We start from the raw sequence: 15,189 nt of genomic DNA, 5'->3' as shown, positions 1-15,189 counted from the left end.
AAGTCCTATAACATGAAGAGAAAAGTACACACAATTATTACAAACCTGCTACCTGAATGGAATTAATTCTAAAGAGTTCACACCCTTTGGTGTGCAGGCCAATGGTCCAACCACTGAGCCACACCAGTCAGGGCTCCATTGTTAAAGGATGGAAACTCTCCCACGTTGAGAGGCTGGGAATACAGGCCTTTTGTACACCAACAGCAGGGAAGTCGAGTGAAATCTGTGGTTTCGGGCAGGCAGATGTGTGCTTGTGACAGGGACAGCAGGTTTGAGATGGAAACTGTGGCCACATGTCCAGCCCAGCCTCTCCTCCCTCGTCACTTGTACACGTTCGAGTTATTGATCGGGGAGAAATAGAATGTGGGGGACCAGCTAGAACTGTCAGGAATAGTAATCCTGCTCTGTTAACCGTGATTGTTCATTCTGATTAAAGAAGCACGTTCTCACCTGGCGGGCAGCCGCACGGGGACCTGGGAGCTCACCTGGAAGTGCAGCCCTTCCTCCCCATTTGGAGCTGCCGATTGTCAGGGGGAGATTCACAACTTCCCTGCAGGAACCAGACCGCCAGCCCTTGGAAGACCCCAGCCCTCTGCTCCCTGTCAACGGCCCCTCTGGCACAGCCTTTGGCTACTTCCCCTGTAAGCTTTTGTCCTTTTACCCAATACAAGCGGCTGGCTCATGGTGGGGGCAGAGCAGATTTCTGTGGGTGGCCGGCTGCGCTCCCATATTGCCCACAGCATTGGAATAAAGGCTCATATATGATTCAACCCTGTCTCTGCCTAATTGGCTCAAGCAGTGACAGGCAGCAGGGACCCATGCATTGTCTGGTTTCATATTCATGTTTGTGAGATGTGATTGGGGAAAACAACAAAGACAATCTTTCAGTCTTAAAAGAAAATTATCATTCCAAAGCAAATTCTTATTCCCAAACCCAGAAAGGTAGCATGGCCCACGGCTGGTGAAGGAGAGCGAGAGGAAGCCCCATCCATGTGCCGCTGGGGGCAGCACCCCTGGGTCCTCATCAAAACCCCAAGGACGGAGGACTCTCAAACGTGGAAGCTGCCTCCAAAGGAATGGGGTCAGAGTGACCAGTGTTATGGAGCGAACGCAAGGAAATGACCACTGGAGTCCAGACCAAATGAAAATTTAGGGAACCTTTTAATAACCGGCCAGCTGACTGCTCTCTCCACATAGCCCCGAGAGCAGCCCCGACCCTTTGTGTCTGACCGTATTTATACCCATTCACAACCTCCTGTTTTTGCAGAGCAAACAATTTTAAAACAATTTAAACAAAGTAGTTTTTCTTAGGTAAAGTCAACATGTCATTTATAAGGTCCTGGCACCTGGTGGAGTAAGTAACTGCATCCCGTTATCAGGAAAGTTGACAGTGATACATCTTGTAAGTCTATTTTGTTAGTTGTAGCTGGGATTTATGGCCAAGTTTACTAGGAGAAAGCATGCTCAAAAATTCCCACTCTCTAACACTAGGTGTCGAGAAAGGAGGGAGGGAGGGTGGGTCAGGACGGGACCCCTTGTGGCCAGCATTCTTGAGTCCTTTCCATCTGGGGTCGCCCCTAGGATGACAAGGCCAGGCATGCAGCCCAGGGTCCCAGCTGCACCCTTATATCCAGACTCCATGCAAATGGGGCTCTCCTCCTGCTCATAAAAGAGGGCCCAGCCCCACATGCTGGGGAGACACCCAGAACCCAAGTGCCTGAGACAGGACCCCAGTGGCTCCACCATGGACTTGGTGCCAAGCTGTGTTTTCCTCCTGATCATTCTTCAAGGTCATTCTCAGGAGAGGGGAGCGCTGAGACCTGTGCCTGTGCCTGTTTGTGCTTCCATGTGATTCTAAGTCCACCTTGTGTCTCTGTGTTTGCAGGTGTCCAGTGTGAGGTGCAGCTGGTGGAGTCTGGGGGAGGCTTAGTGCTGCCTGGGGGGTCTCTGAGACTCTCCTGTGCAGCCTCTGGATTCACCTTCAGTAGCAGCTGGATGAGCTGGGTCCGCCAGGCTCCAGGGAAGGGGCTGGAGTGGGTCTCAGACATTAATGGTGATAGCAGTACAACATCCTACACCGACTCTGTGAAAGGCCGATTCACCATCTCCAGGGACAACGCCAAGAACACGCTGTATCTGCAAATGAACAGCCTGACAGCCCTGGACACGGCCATGTATTACTGTGGAATAGACACAGTGAGGGGAAGTCAGTGTGAGCCCAGACACAAACCTCCCAGAGGGAGGCTGCAGGGCTGGGCTGCAGGGAGCATCCAGAACACCAGGGGGCGCTGGGGACCAGCATAGCCCCTAAACAGGAGCTGGTGGAGAGTTAAGCACAGACACCATTTCCTGCTCTGCCTTAAATTAACTTTGCTCCCAGGCTCAGCCACAGAGCTCACAGAAAGCCCTTTTCTAAATCTCTAGGTTTAGAGATTGCGTTTGTGAATAAAAAAGGAGGCTCTGTCATAAATCTGACCAAATTCAGTGACTGAAAGGAACCTCACAGGAACTTTGATCACAAATTCCTACCTGGTTGAGGATTAACAAAACTAATTAAATAAATAAAGGAAACTTATGTTAAAACAGGACAGGAAGGAAATGGTAAGTGAAAACCCGTCTTAGTACTGTTCACGTGAAAAACAACAACATTCAAGCCCTAAAAGGTTTGGCTCAGAGGATAGAGTGTCGGCCTGCAGACTGAAGGGTTCAGGTTTGATTCAGGTCAAGGGCATGTACCTTAGTAGCAGGCACATCCCCAGTGGGAACTGTGCAGGAGGCAGCTGATCAATGTTTCTCTCTCATCGATGTTTCTAATTCTCTAACCCCATCCCTTCCTCTCTGTAAAAAATCAATAAAATATATTTTTTAAAAACATCCAAACCTGTAAAGAGATTTTGTGAGTTTATTTCAGCCAAATTGTCGACAAATGCGGGAAGCAGAACCTCAACAAACTGAGCTAATGCTCCTGAGAATGGCGGGTTACATCTGTATTTATACATTGCAATCCAAAGACGGACCTAGGTGAGTTACATGAAATCCATTGGTGATAGACTAGAGAGGCGGGAGAAAGCAAAGCCGGGAAACCTCTGGGACTGGATAAAAAGTAAAATGATAGACACATGCTTAGGTGGGTGCAGGAACAATTAACATAACAATGAATGAATTTGTGGTATCTGTCCTGGCGCCCAGGCACATTAGGCTGTATCCCAAAGGGTCTGGAACAAGGGAAGTTACAAGTTACCCAGACATTGCAAGGGTATGTTATCATAGATGAAAAAGACAGATAGGCTCAGTTAAGGTAAAGGTTGACCTTGTCAGTGAAGATACCAGCCCAGCCTAGGACGTAAATTCCCACCACAACTGCTTTTTAGACCATCCTTTGTGGTGACTGTAGGTCTCTGAGTTTGCAGGATCACCATGCAGGCCTTCCCTGGGCTGTCAGGTCAGCATGTGGTCCCTTTCGTCCAGAGTTCCAAGTCCAGGGAGGACCATGTGCATGTTCCAGTAGGAATGATGATGGAGCTCAGACACAGCTCAGTTTCTAAATAAAGAATTAAAGCGGCCTCACTCGGTGTGTGTGGCCATGGTGTGAAGCCTTTTGCTGAAAAAGCGTGTTGGTTTCTCTGGGTCACACCTGCGTCAGGACCCCTGACCCGTGTTATCACTTTCCGTGGGCAGAGCCTGGGCGTCAGGCTTTAGGCTGACCCTCAGGTGTTTCTCTGTGTTTATGCCTCGCAGGGGTTGTTGATGTTTTTCTGTGCAAATGCATTTTCCCACTGGTTGGTGCTTGTGCACCAATTCCTGTCCTGGTCTATCTTTCCAGATCCTTTAGGATTTTCCATGTGAATAATGACGTCATCTCTGAATAGAAAAGGTGCCTCCTCCCTGCAGCCTCAGGGCAACCAGGGCAGGGGAGGGCGGGGTGCGAGCCCCCTGCGCCTCAGGGAGAAGCCAGGAGGCGCCTGGGCGGCCCCTGCAGGTGACATCCCAGCCCCCGCCCGCCAGGACCCCTCCAGTTCCCAAAGCTGCCTGGTCCCTGGAGGACCCCTAGGCCGGTCCTCAGGGCACACTCCCTGGACCAGGTGGGCCTCTCTCTCCCTTATTAACTGCGCTGCCCCCACCCTGTCCTTCCTGGGAACCTCCCAACCTCCCAGAGCCCAGCGAGGTCAGCTCTTCAGGCCCCGCATCCAGGCCCCAGGGTCTCCCCCTCCTGGCAGGGAGCCTCCCCTCTCCCCCCCATGTGCACTCTGGGACTCGGATGGGGCCGAAAAGAAAAGCCGGCGGTGGGACAGTCCCTCCTCCTTCTGGGCCACAGTCAGACCTCAGAGCCCTGAGACATGCTCACCTGTGCGAATTAAAATAGCGGCCTTGGGGGCAGGAAGCAGGGCCCACAGGTCCTCAGGGCGGTGTCTGTGGGCGGGAGGCACAGAGCAGGGACCACAGGAAACTTAATCCCATTGGAGAGGGTCCCTCCCCGTTCCTCATTGGCTGAGGACTATGGGGCTCACCTCCTCTCAGGCTCCTCCCCTGGGCCCTGCTGTCTCCTATTGGGCTATTTAACACATGGGCGAGGCCTTTCCTAGTGTCTCCACCTCCTTTGTCCAGGGGACCCTCCTGTCAAATGGCTGTTGGTCATGTGCACAGCCTTCACCCACCTATCCCATCCCATCGTGTCTGCCCTGGGAACTTCAGGAACCCACTGGCCACAGGCTGTCTCTTTTCTTTTTTCTTTTTTCTTTTTTAATTTCTTTATTGATTAAGGTATCACATATTTGTCCTCATCCCCCCATTCCCATCCCACACCCGTCCCCACTCATGCCCCCACCCCCCTGTTGTCCTTAACCACTGGTTAGGCTCATATGCATGCACACAAGTCCTTTGGTTGATCTCTCCCCCTTATCCCCACCCTCCCCTACCCTCCCTCTGAGGCTGGGCAGTCTGATCCATGCCTCCTTGTTTCTGGGTCTGTTCTTGTTCATCAGTCTATGTTGTTCATCATTTCCCCTAGATGAGTGAGATCATGTGCTACTTATAAAAACCAAAAATGAGACAAGCAATAATGGTTATGCTGAAAGGCAAATGAATCAGTCTATAGTGAGTTTCCTTCTGGGCCAACAGTTCTTTTGAGACCCAATTTCAATGTCAAACAGTTCCTTATGTGCACATGTCAGCAATGATATTTCAGTTGTGGCTGGTGGAGGCTGTCTCTTTTCTAAAAGGTGACTGAGCTGAGGGTGGACCACAGAGGCCTGTCTCCTGAAAATTGAATCAGGAAAAACCCCCAAGAGGGTGGGGACAAGGATGCTGGGTTTCCTTTCAGGGAGGACTCCGGTCCCCACCCACTGGTTGTCTGTCTGTCCTCAGCACCAGAGAAGCCAGAGGGGCCCCTCCTGTCCACTCTTAGAGCCTCCTGTCCTCGCGGAGTGCTGCCTGAGGCCTCTCGTCAGGGGGCTGGGCCTTCATGGGGGCGGGTGCAGGTTTGAGGAGCTGCTTTGGGCGGGTTCCCACAGCCGTCCCACGGGTCCCTCTGCAGCCCACGGGCCTGAAAGGGTGCCCTGCAGTGGGCACGGGCAGGGGCTGCTGTAACCTCCAGGTGCCCTCCCTCCACTCACTGCCTGAGCAGCCCTGAGACTGCACCTTGCTGCCCTCCTCTCCAGGCCCCCAGCTGTGCCCAGGGACCAGCAGGGGACAGAGGCTCCACAGCACTGAGCCCACCTGCAGGGCTCTTGGTTGTGCTGAGCAGGGGTGATGTCCCCTGCCCACCCTAGGGATGCAGCCAGTGGTGGGACAGTCAGCCCGTGTGTGTGTGTGTGTGTGTGTGTGTGTGTGTGTGTGTGTGTGTTCAAGTTCAGAGGGTGGGCAGAGGAGGCCCTGAGCTGGGGGCAAAGGGTGTGAGAAATGCTCACCTTTTTGAATTCAAATAACAGACTCTGAGACAGAAGGATGGTGATGTTATAACAATGTCATCGTCATAAGGAAACCCTCCTAATGTGGGAAATAATTATGGTGTGAAATGTTTGCTGTGTGGAGACCCCAATACTCTGTAACTTCCAAATTGGTGAACACCCCACTATCTTGATGTGAACGCCCTGAGCCCTTAAAGTGTGAACACCCTGCTCTTAGCATAGAACACACCATCTGGCCCACACTGATAAGACACAAGTTGTTTACTACCCGCTATATAAGCTCCGGACCTTCTTCAGTGGACGTCTCCTGCCTGATAGAGGAGGAGGACTCAATGTGGCTCCGTGAGTCAAGCCCCTGACTGACTGCTCTGCTGTGCAAGCCTGAACCAACTGCGGCCGCCTGTCTGTCTCTGTCTTCGTCGTCCATCTTTCGGTGTGCATCGCCGGGTGGCCTTTGCTGGAGCCTAGGACCCACTAGGAATCTTTCCTAATAATAGAGAAACATGTAAATTGACTGTACCTCTGCTACACACACAGCCAATCAGAGTGAGTATGCAAATTAACCCAACAAAGATGGTGGTTAATTTGCATACATACCTGGGTCCTGGGAACCTCCTCAGCACCCAGGTCACTCCCAGCTGGTGGAGGGGCGGGACCCATCTTCCCAAGACTACAGTCTCCGGTGGAGGCTGTAGGCTTGGGAAGGGGCCGAGCCTGGGATCAGAGGGAAGGGGGAAAAAAATCAATGGAAACATATCCTCAGGTGAGGATAAAAAGAAAAATAAAGAAAGAAATGTCATATCCTATGAAAGACACATCTTGAAAATCTCTAAAGAAAGTTGTCATTTTTTTATGGTGAAGGGACTGGAATCCGTGTTGATGAAAATACCTTGGTGGCTGCGGTGACTGGCAGTGGCTGCAGCAGTGGGGTGATGGGCCTGGCGCCTTCCCCTGATCAGCCCGGTCACCTCCCACAAAGAGTGGCCAGACTGCAGCTTAGGTTCACTCCCAACAGGTAGAGAGCCTAAGCCATCAGTAGGACATCCCCTGAGGGCTCCCAGTATGTGAGAGGGGCCCGGCTGGGCTGAGGGACCCCCCCTCCCCAGTGCACGAATTTCATGCACCAGGCCCCTAGTAGGTAAATAAACCCTGTGTGATTGCATACTCATTCTGTCTTGTGTGTTCATGTGTTCTGGTTCAGCTCAGCTGTCTAGACATTAAAGTACCAGGGGATAGGCCATTATTGCTGACTCCTGGTCACCTGCATTTGTCTCACTAAATCTAGGCAGATAACCAATTAATTGGGACATAATTGGGACAGGGGAAAAGGAGCCTTTTACTATGTTCTTGCAAGAGGGGGTGTCTGCTTGTGCAGGCACACACAGAACAGCGATCACCAGCTATTTATCCCCTCATCCTGCCTAGTTTGAAATCCTCTGGTTGAAGACTTCATTCTTTGATTCCTGAGACAAGACCCGGGAAGAATTCCTGCTACAGGCTCTGGTATCAGTATAGAGTCCACCTCCGGTTCCTCAGTGGCTGAGTACTATGGGCTTCATAGTTTCCTCAGACGTGGCCTAGGGCTCCTATTGGGGCATTTTAAAATGGGCTGAGGCCTTTTCTAGTTGTCTCCACCTCACCCTGTCTAGCTGAGGCTGCGCATCCTGGCTCAGGTGCACAGTTCTTTGTTCTTATAGCCTCTTCCCTCCTCCTGCACTCCGTTTGCCCTGGGGACACTCAGTAACCCTTTCCAATAAAGGTTGACTATGCTGGGGTGGAGCTCAGAGGCCTATTTCCTACACCGGGAAACTCCCTAAGCAGAACCTCGCTTCTGTGACTCCTGTCAGGAGCCATCATTCTTTGGTTTATTTTTTAAAATATTTTTTGTGTTGATCCTCACTAAGTGTATTTTCCCATTGATTTTTAGAGAAAGTGCAAGAGAGTGGGAGAGACAGAGAGAAACATCAATGTGAGAGAGAGACATCCATCGGTTGCCTCCTGCACACACCCAACCAGGGCTGGGAACCTGCAACTGAGGCTCTGGGGCCACATGGTGTGTGTCTGACACACAAGTGAAGCATAGTAACCTCCATCTTGGATAAAACTGCTGTTTGAAATTCTCTGCTATTGTCAGATAGTCCCTAGTCCTGTAAACTCTGTCATTGTAAACTCTGTCACTTTAAGACAGTCTCTTATTATATAAAATGACTTTGTTTTTTGTTCAAATAATAGTAAAAGATAAACTTAACTGTCTGACCTTGCAAGCTAGCCATCTAAAGGGGCTGATACACTGATACTGATATTAATTCACAAATTCTGTCAAGTGTTTGTTCATCCAAGGTTACAGGTGTCTATATAGATATGATATGTACTCAAGGTTACAAGCTGTCTTACACAAAGAACTAGAAGGATATGAAAAGGAAATACTCCCTCCTGTGTTTGCTCAGAATTTGACAGAGGTAATCTTCTCTGAACCTGGTGCAATAAAGATGACTCTTATCTAACTGGCTCATTAGGCGTCTTGTACGGCCCCCTGATTTGTGAAACAACACAAGCACCTGGCCTGTGTCCCAGAACATGGGGACAGGGCCTCTGTCTTCCTTACTGGTTTGTCCTTGTGGCCTACAGGAATGCTGGTGTGTCACTGGCCCTCAGTGTTGGTGGAATGGATGGATGAATGAATGAATGAGTGAATGAATGGATGGATGAAATCCAATCAATTAATGTGGGTAAACAGGCTCTGGAATTCATGTAAGGTCCACAACACACAAACCCAGAGGCCCCTTCTGAGCACTCTTGTCTGTGACCCCTGTCTTGGGTTCCACTTGCCCAAGGACCTGGCTCTGGAAAAATCTGGCTGCAGAACTGGGGTTTGTGCCTCAGTGGGCTGTGTACACCCAGGTCCTTATATCAGTGAGCAATGTTCAAGCAAATGCCAGGCGTGGCTTCCTGTGTAAATACAGCCCCACTGGGGCCGCAGAGCCTGCTGAGTCTGGCTGACCCAGGGTCATGGCTGTCTCCTTCCCCTGCTAAGGCTCCCCTGGGGTCAGTGTCTGGGGACCTGGCGGATCACAGCCGTGTTCACAGAGACGGGGACTGATTAACCTTGTTGCTTCCTTCTGTCCCAGGTGTCCTCTCCCAGGTGTAGCTGCAGGAGTCGGGCTCCATGGTGGTGCAGCCCTGGCAGACCCTGTCCCTCACCTGTGCCATCTCTGGGGACAGTGTCTCCAGCAACAGTGCCACTTGGAACTGGGTCAGGCAGCCCCCAGGGAAAGGGCTCCAGTGGCTGGAAAGTCAGTGTGAGCCCAGACACAAACCTCCCTGGGGTTGGGATGCAGGGGGCACTCAGGTCACCAGGGGGTGCTCAGGACCAGCACAGGGGCCAGACCAGGAGCAGCTGGAGAGTTCAGCAGAGATAACATTTCCTGCTTTGTCCTAAAATAGTTTTGCTCCAAGCAACAGAACTCACAGAAAGCCTTTTTCTATGTCTAGCTTTAGGGATTGTATTTGTGATCATAAAAGGGGCTCTGTCTTTATTCTGACATAATCCAGTGACTGAAAGGACCCTCACAGGAGGCTCTGATCACACATTCCTACCTGGGCAGCCCTGGGGGTGGGCACGCCCCAGGCCTATCACTTCTTTACTAAAAGGCTCATCTTTGCCTTGAGCAACCCCGTCCATGGATCCTGTGCATCTGTGTTAACACACCTGTGACATCAGCATGACCACCCTCAGGAGAGCACCTCCTGGTAACTGTCCTGGCACCCAGTCCCCGCCTGGCTCTCTCCCTCCTCCCTGTCACCTTCCTCACCTTCCCTCCTGAACTTCAAATGCACACACGCAGCTGCAAACGGTTATTCTCTGTGCATTTGAGGTCTTGCTCCCCAACAGTTGTTGTCAGTTCGGCTCCAATAACATCTTATAAACATTCTCTCATGTTTGGACATTTCTTACATCAACATGTGGTCTTTTCTTCATTTTCAAGATAAGTTCATACCTGTTTCTTCCCCGTGTGGAGAGGGATGTGCACAAAATTATTAAAAACCTGCGACCATGCCAGGATGAGGTCTAAACAGTTCCCATGTGTTGGAGGGAAAACAAGTTTGGTGTCGGTTGTCATGGACGTAAGGTTCCCTTCCTTAGGAACGAGGCCTCCCCAGCTGTGCCCGTCTCCCCCTGTGACACGTTTCCAGGTTCCCCTTGGTTGTTGAATTGGCATAAAGTCCACAGCACAAGTGAACCACATAGAATTAGTTGACATACGAACCTCCAAACCTGTGGAGAATTTTTGAAGAGTTTATCTGAGCCAAACCTGGGACAGTTGCAAGGAAGCAGGATCTCAGATGCCCCTGAGAATGCCAGTGTCAGAGTTGCTCTCACAGCTTCTCTGACACATTTGGGATTGAGGAGGGAGGAAGGAAGGCTGCATGGAGGTGGGAGGGAGCAGGCAGGGGTTGGATCTCAGGACACTTAACAAGAGTGCTCCCCTGAGGGCGGGTATGGCTTGTTTAAAGGAGTGTTGACCTCCATGCTCAAGAACCATGGGCAGGGCTGGCTTTAGGCAAAGAGAAACCTTTTACTAAAAAGTTAAGGCCTGGAGCTGACTCCCCATGATGGCCCAGTTAGGGAATTCTGACCAGATCACCCTGTGAGGTGACTGTCAGCCCCTGGTCATGTGTCTACCTTGTTTTGTCCACAAAGTGCACAGCGGCGGCATGTGGCACATTCGCTATGCTGTGCGGCCATCACCTGCCTGTGCCCACTTCCAAAGCATTTTGATTGCAGCCTGGAGAAGCCAACTCCGTTGCACACTGACTCACACCCCCTCCTCTTCTCAGCCTTGAAAACCCCTCATCTCTGCATTTCTATTAAACCCGGACCCAGGTCTCTCAACCAACAGCTGGGGAGGTGCTAGCTGGGTCTGAGGCTGAGCAGAGAGCAGGGCTTTGGGACCAGGCAGACGCCCTGCACCCCTCATCCATCAGCTCAGTGTGGGCGGCTGATGCAGTTCATGGATGAGCCTTGCCTAGTGCAGCTGAGCAATGGGCTCATAATGTGTCCACAGGCCAGGTCTCCCCTCTCCACACCAGAACCCCCTGCTTTGGGGTAGGTGAGCTCACTCAGACCTGGGGTGGGCATGGTCTCCTCTTGGGTAAAGCGAGTGGGGGGAGTGGAGGCCTCACCCACAGGGAGTCCAGCTGAGCTGGCCAGGGCCTGTACTGCGTGGGGCAGAGGGAGAGGCTGTGGGACAGGGCTGCCCCCAGAAGAAGAGCTGAGGACTGACCTGCAGGTGGCCCCTCTGCCCCCAAGAAGGGAGGGACTCACCTGCCCCCAAGGACAACTTGGTGCCTCCATTTCTACCCAGAGTTTTCTTCCAAAAGCCAATGTGTTCCTTTTTACATTTTTTATTCTCACGGAAGGATATGTTTCCATTACTTTTCAGAGAAAGAGAGGGACGGAGGGAGGGAGGGAGGGAGGGAAGGAGGGAGGGAGGGAGGAAGGGAAGGAGGGAGGGACGGAGGGAGGGAGGCAGGGAGGGAGGAAGGGAGGGAGGAAAAGAGAGAAACATCAATGTGAGAGAGGCACATGGATTGGTTGCCTCCCCAGGTTCCCTGAGCAGGGGCCAGGAGAGAACTTGGAACCCAGGTATGTGCCCTTGACCAGGAACTGAACCCGAGACCTTTGCTGCCTGGGCCAATGCTCCAACCACTGAGCAACACCAGCAAGGACTCCATTTGTGAGTGATGGAACTTCTCCCAACTTGAGTCTGGGAAAACAGGACTTTTGCACGTGAACAGCAGGGAAATTGAGAGAATTGTGTGGTTTCGGGAAGGCAGCTGCATGCTTAGCATGGAGACAGCAGTTTTGAGTCAGAGGCTGTGGCCACAGCATACAGCCCAGCGGCTCCTGTCTGGTCACATGTACACGAGAGAGTTTTATTCAAGAGCTGATTGTGGAAAATGATGAAGACCATTTTTAGTTTCAAAATAAAAGCATCATTCCAATGCAAGCTCTCATTCCCAAACCCCAGAAAGCAACATGGCCCACGGCGGGTGAGGGAGAGCGAGAGGAAGCCCCATCCACAGCACCTCCTGGGGCAGCAGCCCTGGGTCCTCATCAAATCCCCAAGGATGGACGACTCTCAATCCTGGAAGCTGCCACCAAAGAGATGGGGTCAGGATGACTGGGTCTTGGGAAAGGAGGGAGGGAGGGTGGGTCAGGACAGGACCTCCTGTGGCCAGGATCCTTGAGTCCTTTCTCATCTGAGGTTGCCCCTAGGATGACAAGGTCAGGCATGCAGCCCAGGGTCCCAGCTGCACCCTTATATCCAGACTCCATGCAAATGGAGCTCTCCTCCTGCTCATAAAAGAGGGCCCAGCCCCACATGCTGGGAAGACACCCAGAACCCAAGCTCCTGAGACAGGACCCCAGCGGCTCCACCATGGACTTGGTGCCAAGCTGCGTTTTCCTCCTGATCATTCTTCAAGGTCATTCTCAGGAGAGGGGAGAGCTGAGACCTGTGCCTGTGCCTGTTTGTGCTTCCATGTGATTCTAAATTCACCTTGTGTCTCTGTGTTTGCAGGTGTCCAGTGTGAGGTGCAGCTGGTGGAGTCTGGGGGAGGCTTGGTGCCGCCTGGGGGGTCTCTGAGACTCTCCTGTGCAGCCTCTGGATTCACCTTCAGTAGCTACCACATGGACTGGGTCCGCCAGGCTCCAGAGAAGGGGCTGGAGTGGGTCGCACGGATTACTAATACAGGTGGTAGCACATACTATGCAGACTCTGTGAAGGGCCGCTTCACCGTCTCCAGAGACAATGCCAAGAACACGCTGTATCTGCAAATGAACAGCCTGAGAGCTGAGGACACAGCCGTGTATTACTGTACAGCAGACACAGTGAGGGGAAGTCAGTGTGAGCCCTGACACAAACCTCCTCCCTGAGGGAGGCAGCAGGGCTGGGCTGCAGGGAGCATCCAGGACACCAGGGGGCGCTCAGGACCAGCAAAGGGAGGGTCCCAACTCAGATGCTTTCCCTGGAGGGGTTTCAGGGCTTCCTATATGGGTCAATGCTTTCTTCCCTCCTGTTGTCCCTGGGGCAGTTCCTGCTTCCTTCTTTGTGTCTTGAATTAGATTCTCTGCAGGCAAAAAAGTAGGAAGTGGCTGTTTTCAGATCTGGTGGTCTTCTCATCTGCGCCCTTCCTGTCGCCATGTCCCTGATGGTTGCTCTCCAGGTTGACAAGGAAAACATTGTAGGGATTCTCTTTTCCCCTCACTGTAAGAGACTTCATCCACCCTCCTGTGCAGTGCTGAGTGGGGAACGCAGAATCCTGGCCCCAAACCTCACCTGAGGGTGATCAGCTTCTCCTTCAGCCCTGGGAGGAGTCTTTGAGGGCAGTTAGCCACTTGTCTCTGCACATGGCGGTTCAGGTTCTGATCCCGTGGACACGGCTCCTTTTTGTGAGCCTGCAAGGTGGACCCAGCTCAGTGTGTCCTGGGATGGAGGCAGGAAGGAGGCCCAGTGATGGGGCTTGTCACTGCCCTGCTGGGCCCTGTTCCCAGCGGGTCTCAGAACACAGTCCTGCGGGATGCGTCCCAACAGCTGTCCCGCTTCCCCTGGAGAATCCACCTGGATTCTGAGAACCTGCTGAAGGAGACTTGGTCCCCACCCACCTCTGCTGTGCCTCCAAGCTCCACAGACACCACCCCATCCTCACCCTCTGTCCGGTATCATCCACATTCTCTCCCCATCTGGCCTGCATAGGATGTCCTGTGTGGCTGCACTCTGCCCTCTACTTCCTGCCTGGTAGGTTTTACCTTAAATGCAACCCCACGCCATCCCCTCATGCCCATCTCCTGTGCCAGGCCCTCCCTGAGATGCCAGGGCCAGGGCCACTCAGGCGACCTGAAGCCGGCCTCAGCCGCCCTGCTGAGCCCACATGCAGTGCCCACGTGTGATGTCAGGGTGTGGGGGCCCCACCTGTGTCAGGTGGAGACACAGCTGAGCACTGACCTCAGAGCACCTCCTTCAGCTCACACATGTGCTGAGGGAACCTCCAGGGGCCTCTGAGCTGCAGAGCATCATAGTGGACATGCCTGTGGCCACTGGGGTCAGAGGGCAGTCAAGGAAGGGCTGGTGCCTAGTCACCTATTATGTTGCCAATGTCCCGGTGATCAGAGCCCAGGTGCACAGGGAGCTCTGTGAATCCTAAAAGTGCAGCAACAGCCCAGCAGTGTGGCTCAGAGGTTGAGCATCAACCTAGGAAACAGGAAGTCACTGTTCAATTCCGAGCTAGGGCACTTGCCCAGGTTGTGAGCAACATCCCCAGTGTGGGGTATGCAGGAGGCAGCCAATAAATGATTCTCTCTCATCATTGATGTTTCTATCTCTCTCTCCCTGTCCCTTCCCCTCTGATATCAATATAAATATATTTAAATAAATAAGTCTCTACATATAAAAGCCTAAGTGTCCAAGTGACTGAACTACCAGTCAACCGGTCAACTGGTCACTATGATGGACACTGACCAACAGGGGGCATACACTCAATGCAGGAAATGCCCAGTGGTGGTCAGTACACTCCCACATCCAACCTTCTGTGGCTGGCCAACCTCCCATGGTCCCTCCCCCAGGCCAGCCCCCATCGGGACTGGGCAAGATGGCCCCGATTGGCACTGATCACCGGCCATGCCAAGGGACCCCACCTGTGCATGTATTTGTGCACTGGGCCTCTAATAAATAAATAAATGAAATTTTTGCAGGTTTGATTTGCAGTATGGGTATATATGGGAGGCAACTGAACAATATTTCTCTCTCTCCTTTCATTTCCCTCTAAAAATCAATGAACAGGTCCTCAGGTGAGGATAAAGAAAAGAAGATGCAGCCTGGCTCATGTGGCTCAGTGGTTGACCATTGACCCAGGCACCAAGTGGTCACCTGCCAGTGGTCTTGATAAAGCATCTAGAAGGGTTCAGAAATCTGGAGAAGGGGCTGTGCGTAAATTAAATAAGAGTCCAGAGATGAAACATAGTTTTGAAAGGCGGATTGGGGAGTCAGAAAAACTTACCTTAAAGAACTAAGTTCTCCTTGTCTCAGGAACCCTTGATATTTATTAACACAAATTGTCCTAAGGCAAGGTAGAATTATACACAAAAAGGGGTAGGGTTTCTTATACAAAGAATCTATTGACAGATTGCAAGAATTTGACTATGGCTGTTCAGGTGTTTGGCTAGTAGGAGGTAATAACATGTAGATTAAGATGCCCTTAGCTGTCTGGCAGCAACCAATCA

At 52.0% G+C, this 15,189-nt stretch overlaps 2 gene segments (V, D, J or C); both read left to right on the top strand.

Moving 5' to 3' along the window:
• Positions 1-1,611: 1,611 nt before the first annotated feature.
• Positions 1,612-2,492, top strand: LOC129148309 (immunoglobulin heavy variable 3-74-like). The segment is given in 3 exon segments: positions 1,612-1,790; positions 1,886-2,206; positions 2,425-2,492. Coding segments are annotated over 3 exon segments (492 nt in total).
• Positions 2,493-12,349: 9,857 nt separating this feature from the next.
• Positions 12,350-12,860, top strand: LOC114229966 (immunoglobulin heavy variable 3-23-like). The segment is given in 2 exon segments: positions 12,350-12,395; positions 12,491-12,860. Coding segments are annotated over 2 exon segments (384 nt in total).
• The last annotated feature ends 2,329 nt before the right edge of the window (positions 12,861-15,189 follow it).

This window comes from Eptesicus fuscus, chromosome 24 (assembly GCF_027574615.1).
Source record: "Eptesicus fuscus isolate TK198812 chromosome 24, DD_ASM_mEF_20220401, whole genome shotgun sequence".
Classification (NCBI taxonomy): domain Eukaryota; kingdom Metazoa; phylum Chordata; class Mammalia; order Chiroptera; family Vespertilionidae; genus Eptesicus; species Eptesicus fuscus.
This window is presented reverse-complemented; position numbering and strand designations above follow the sequence as displayed.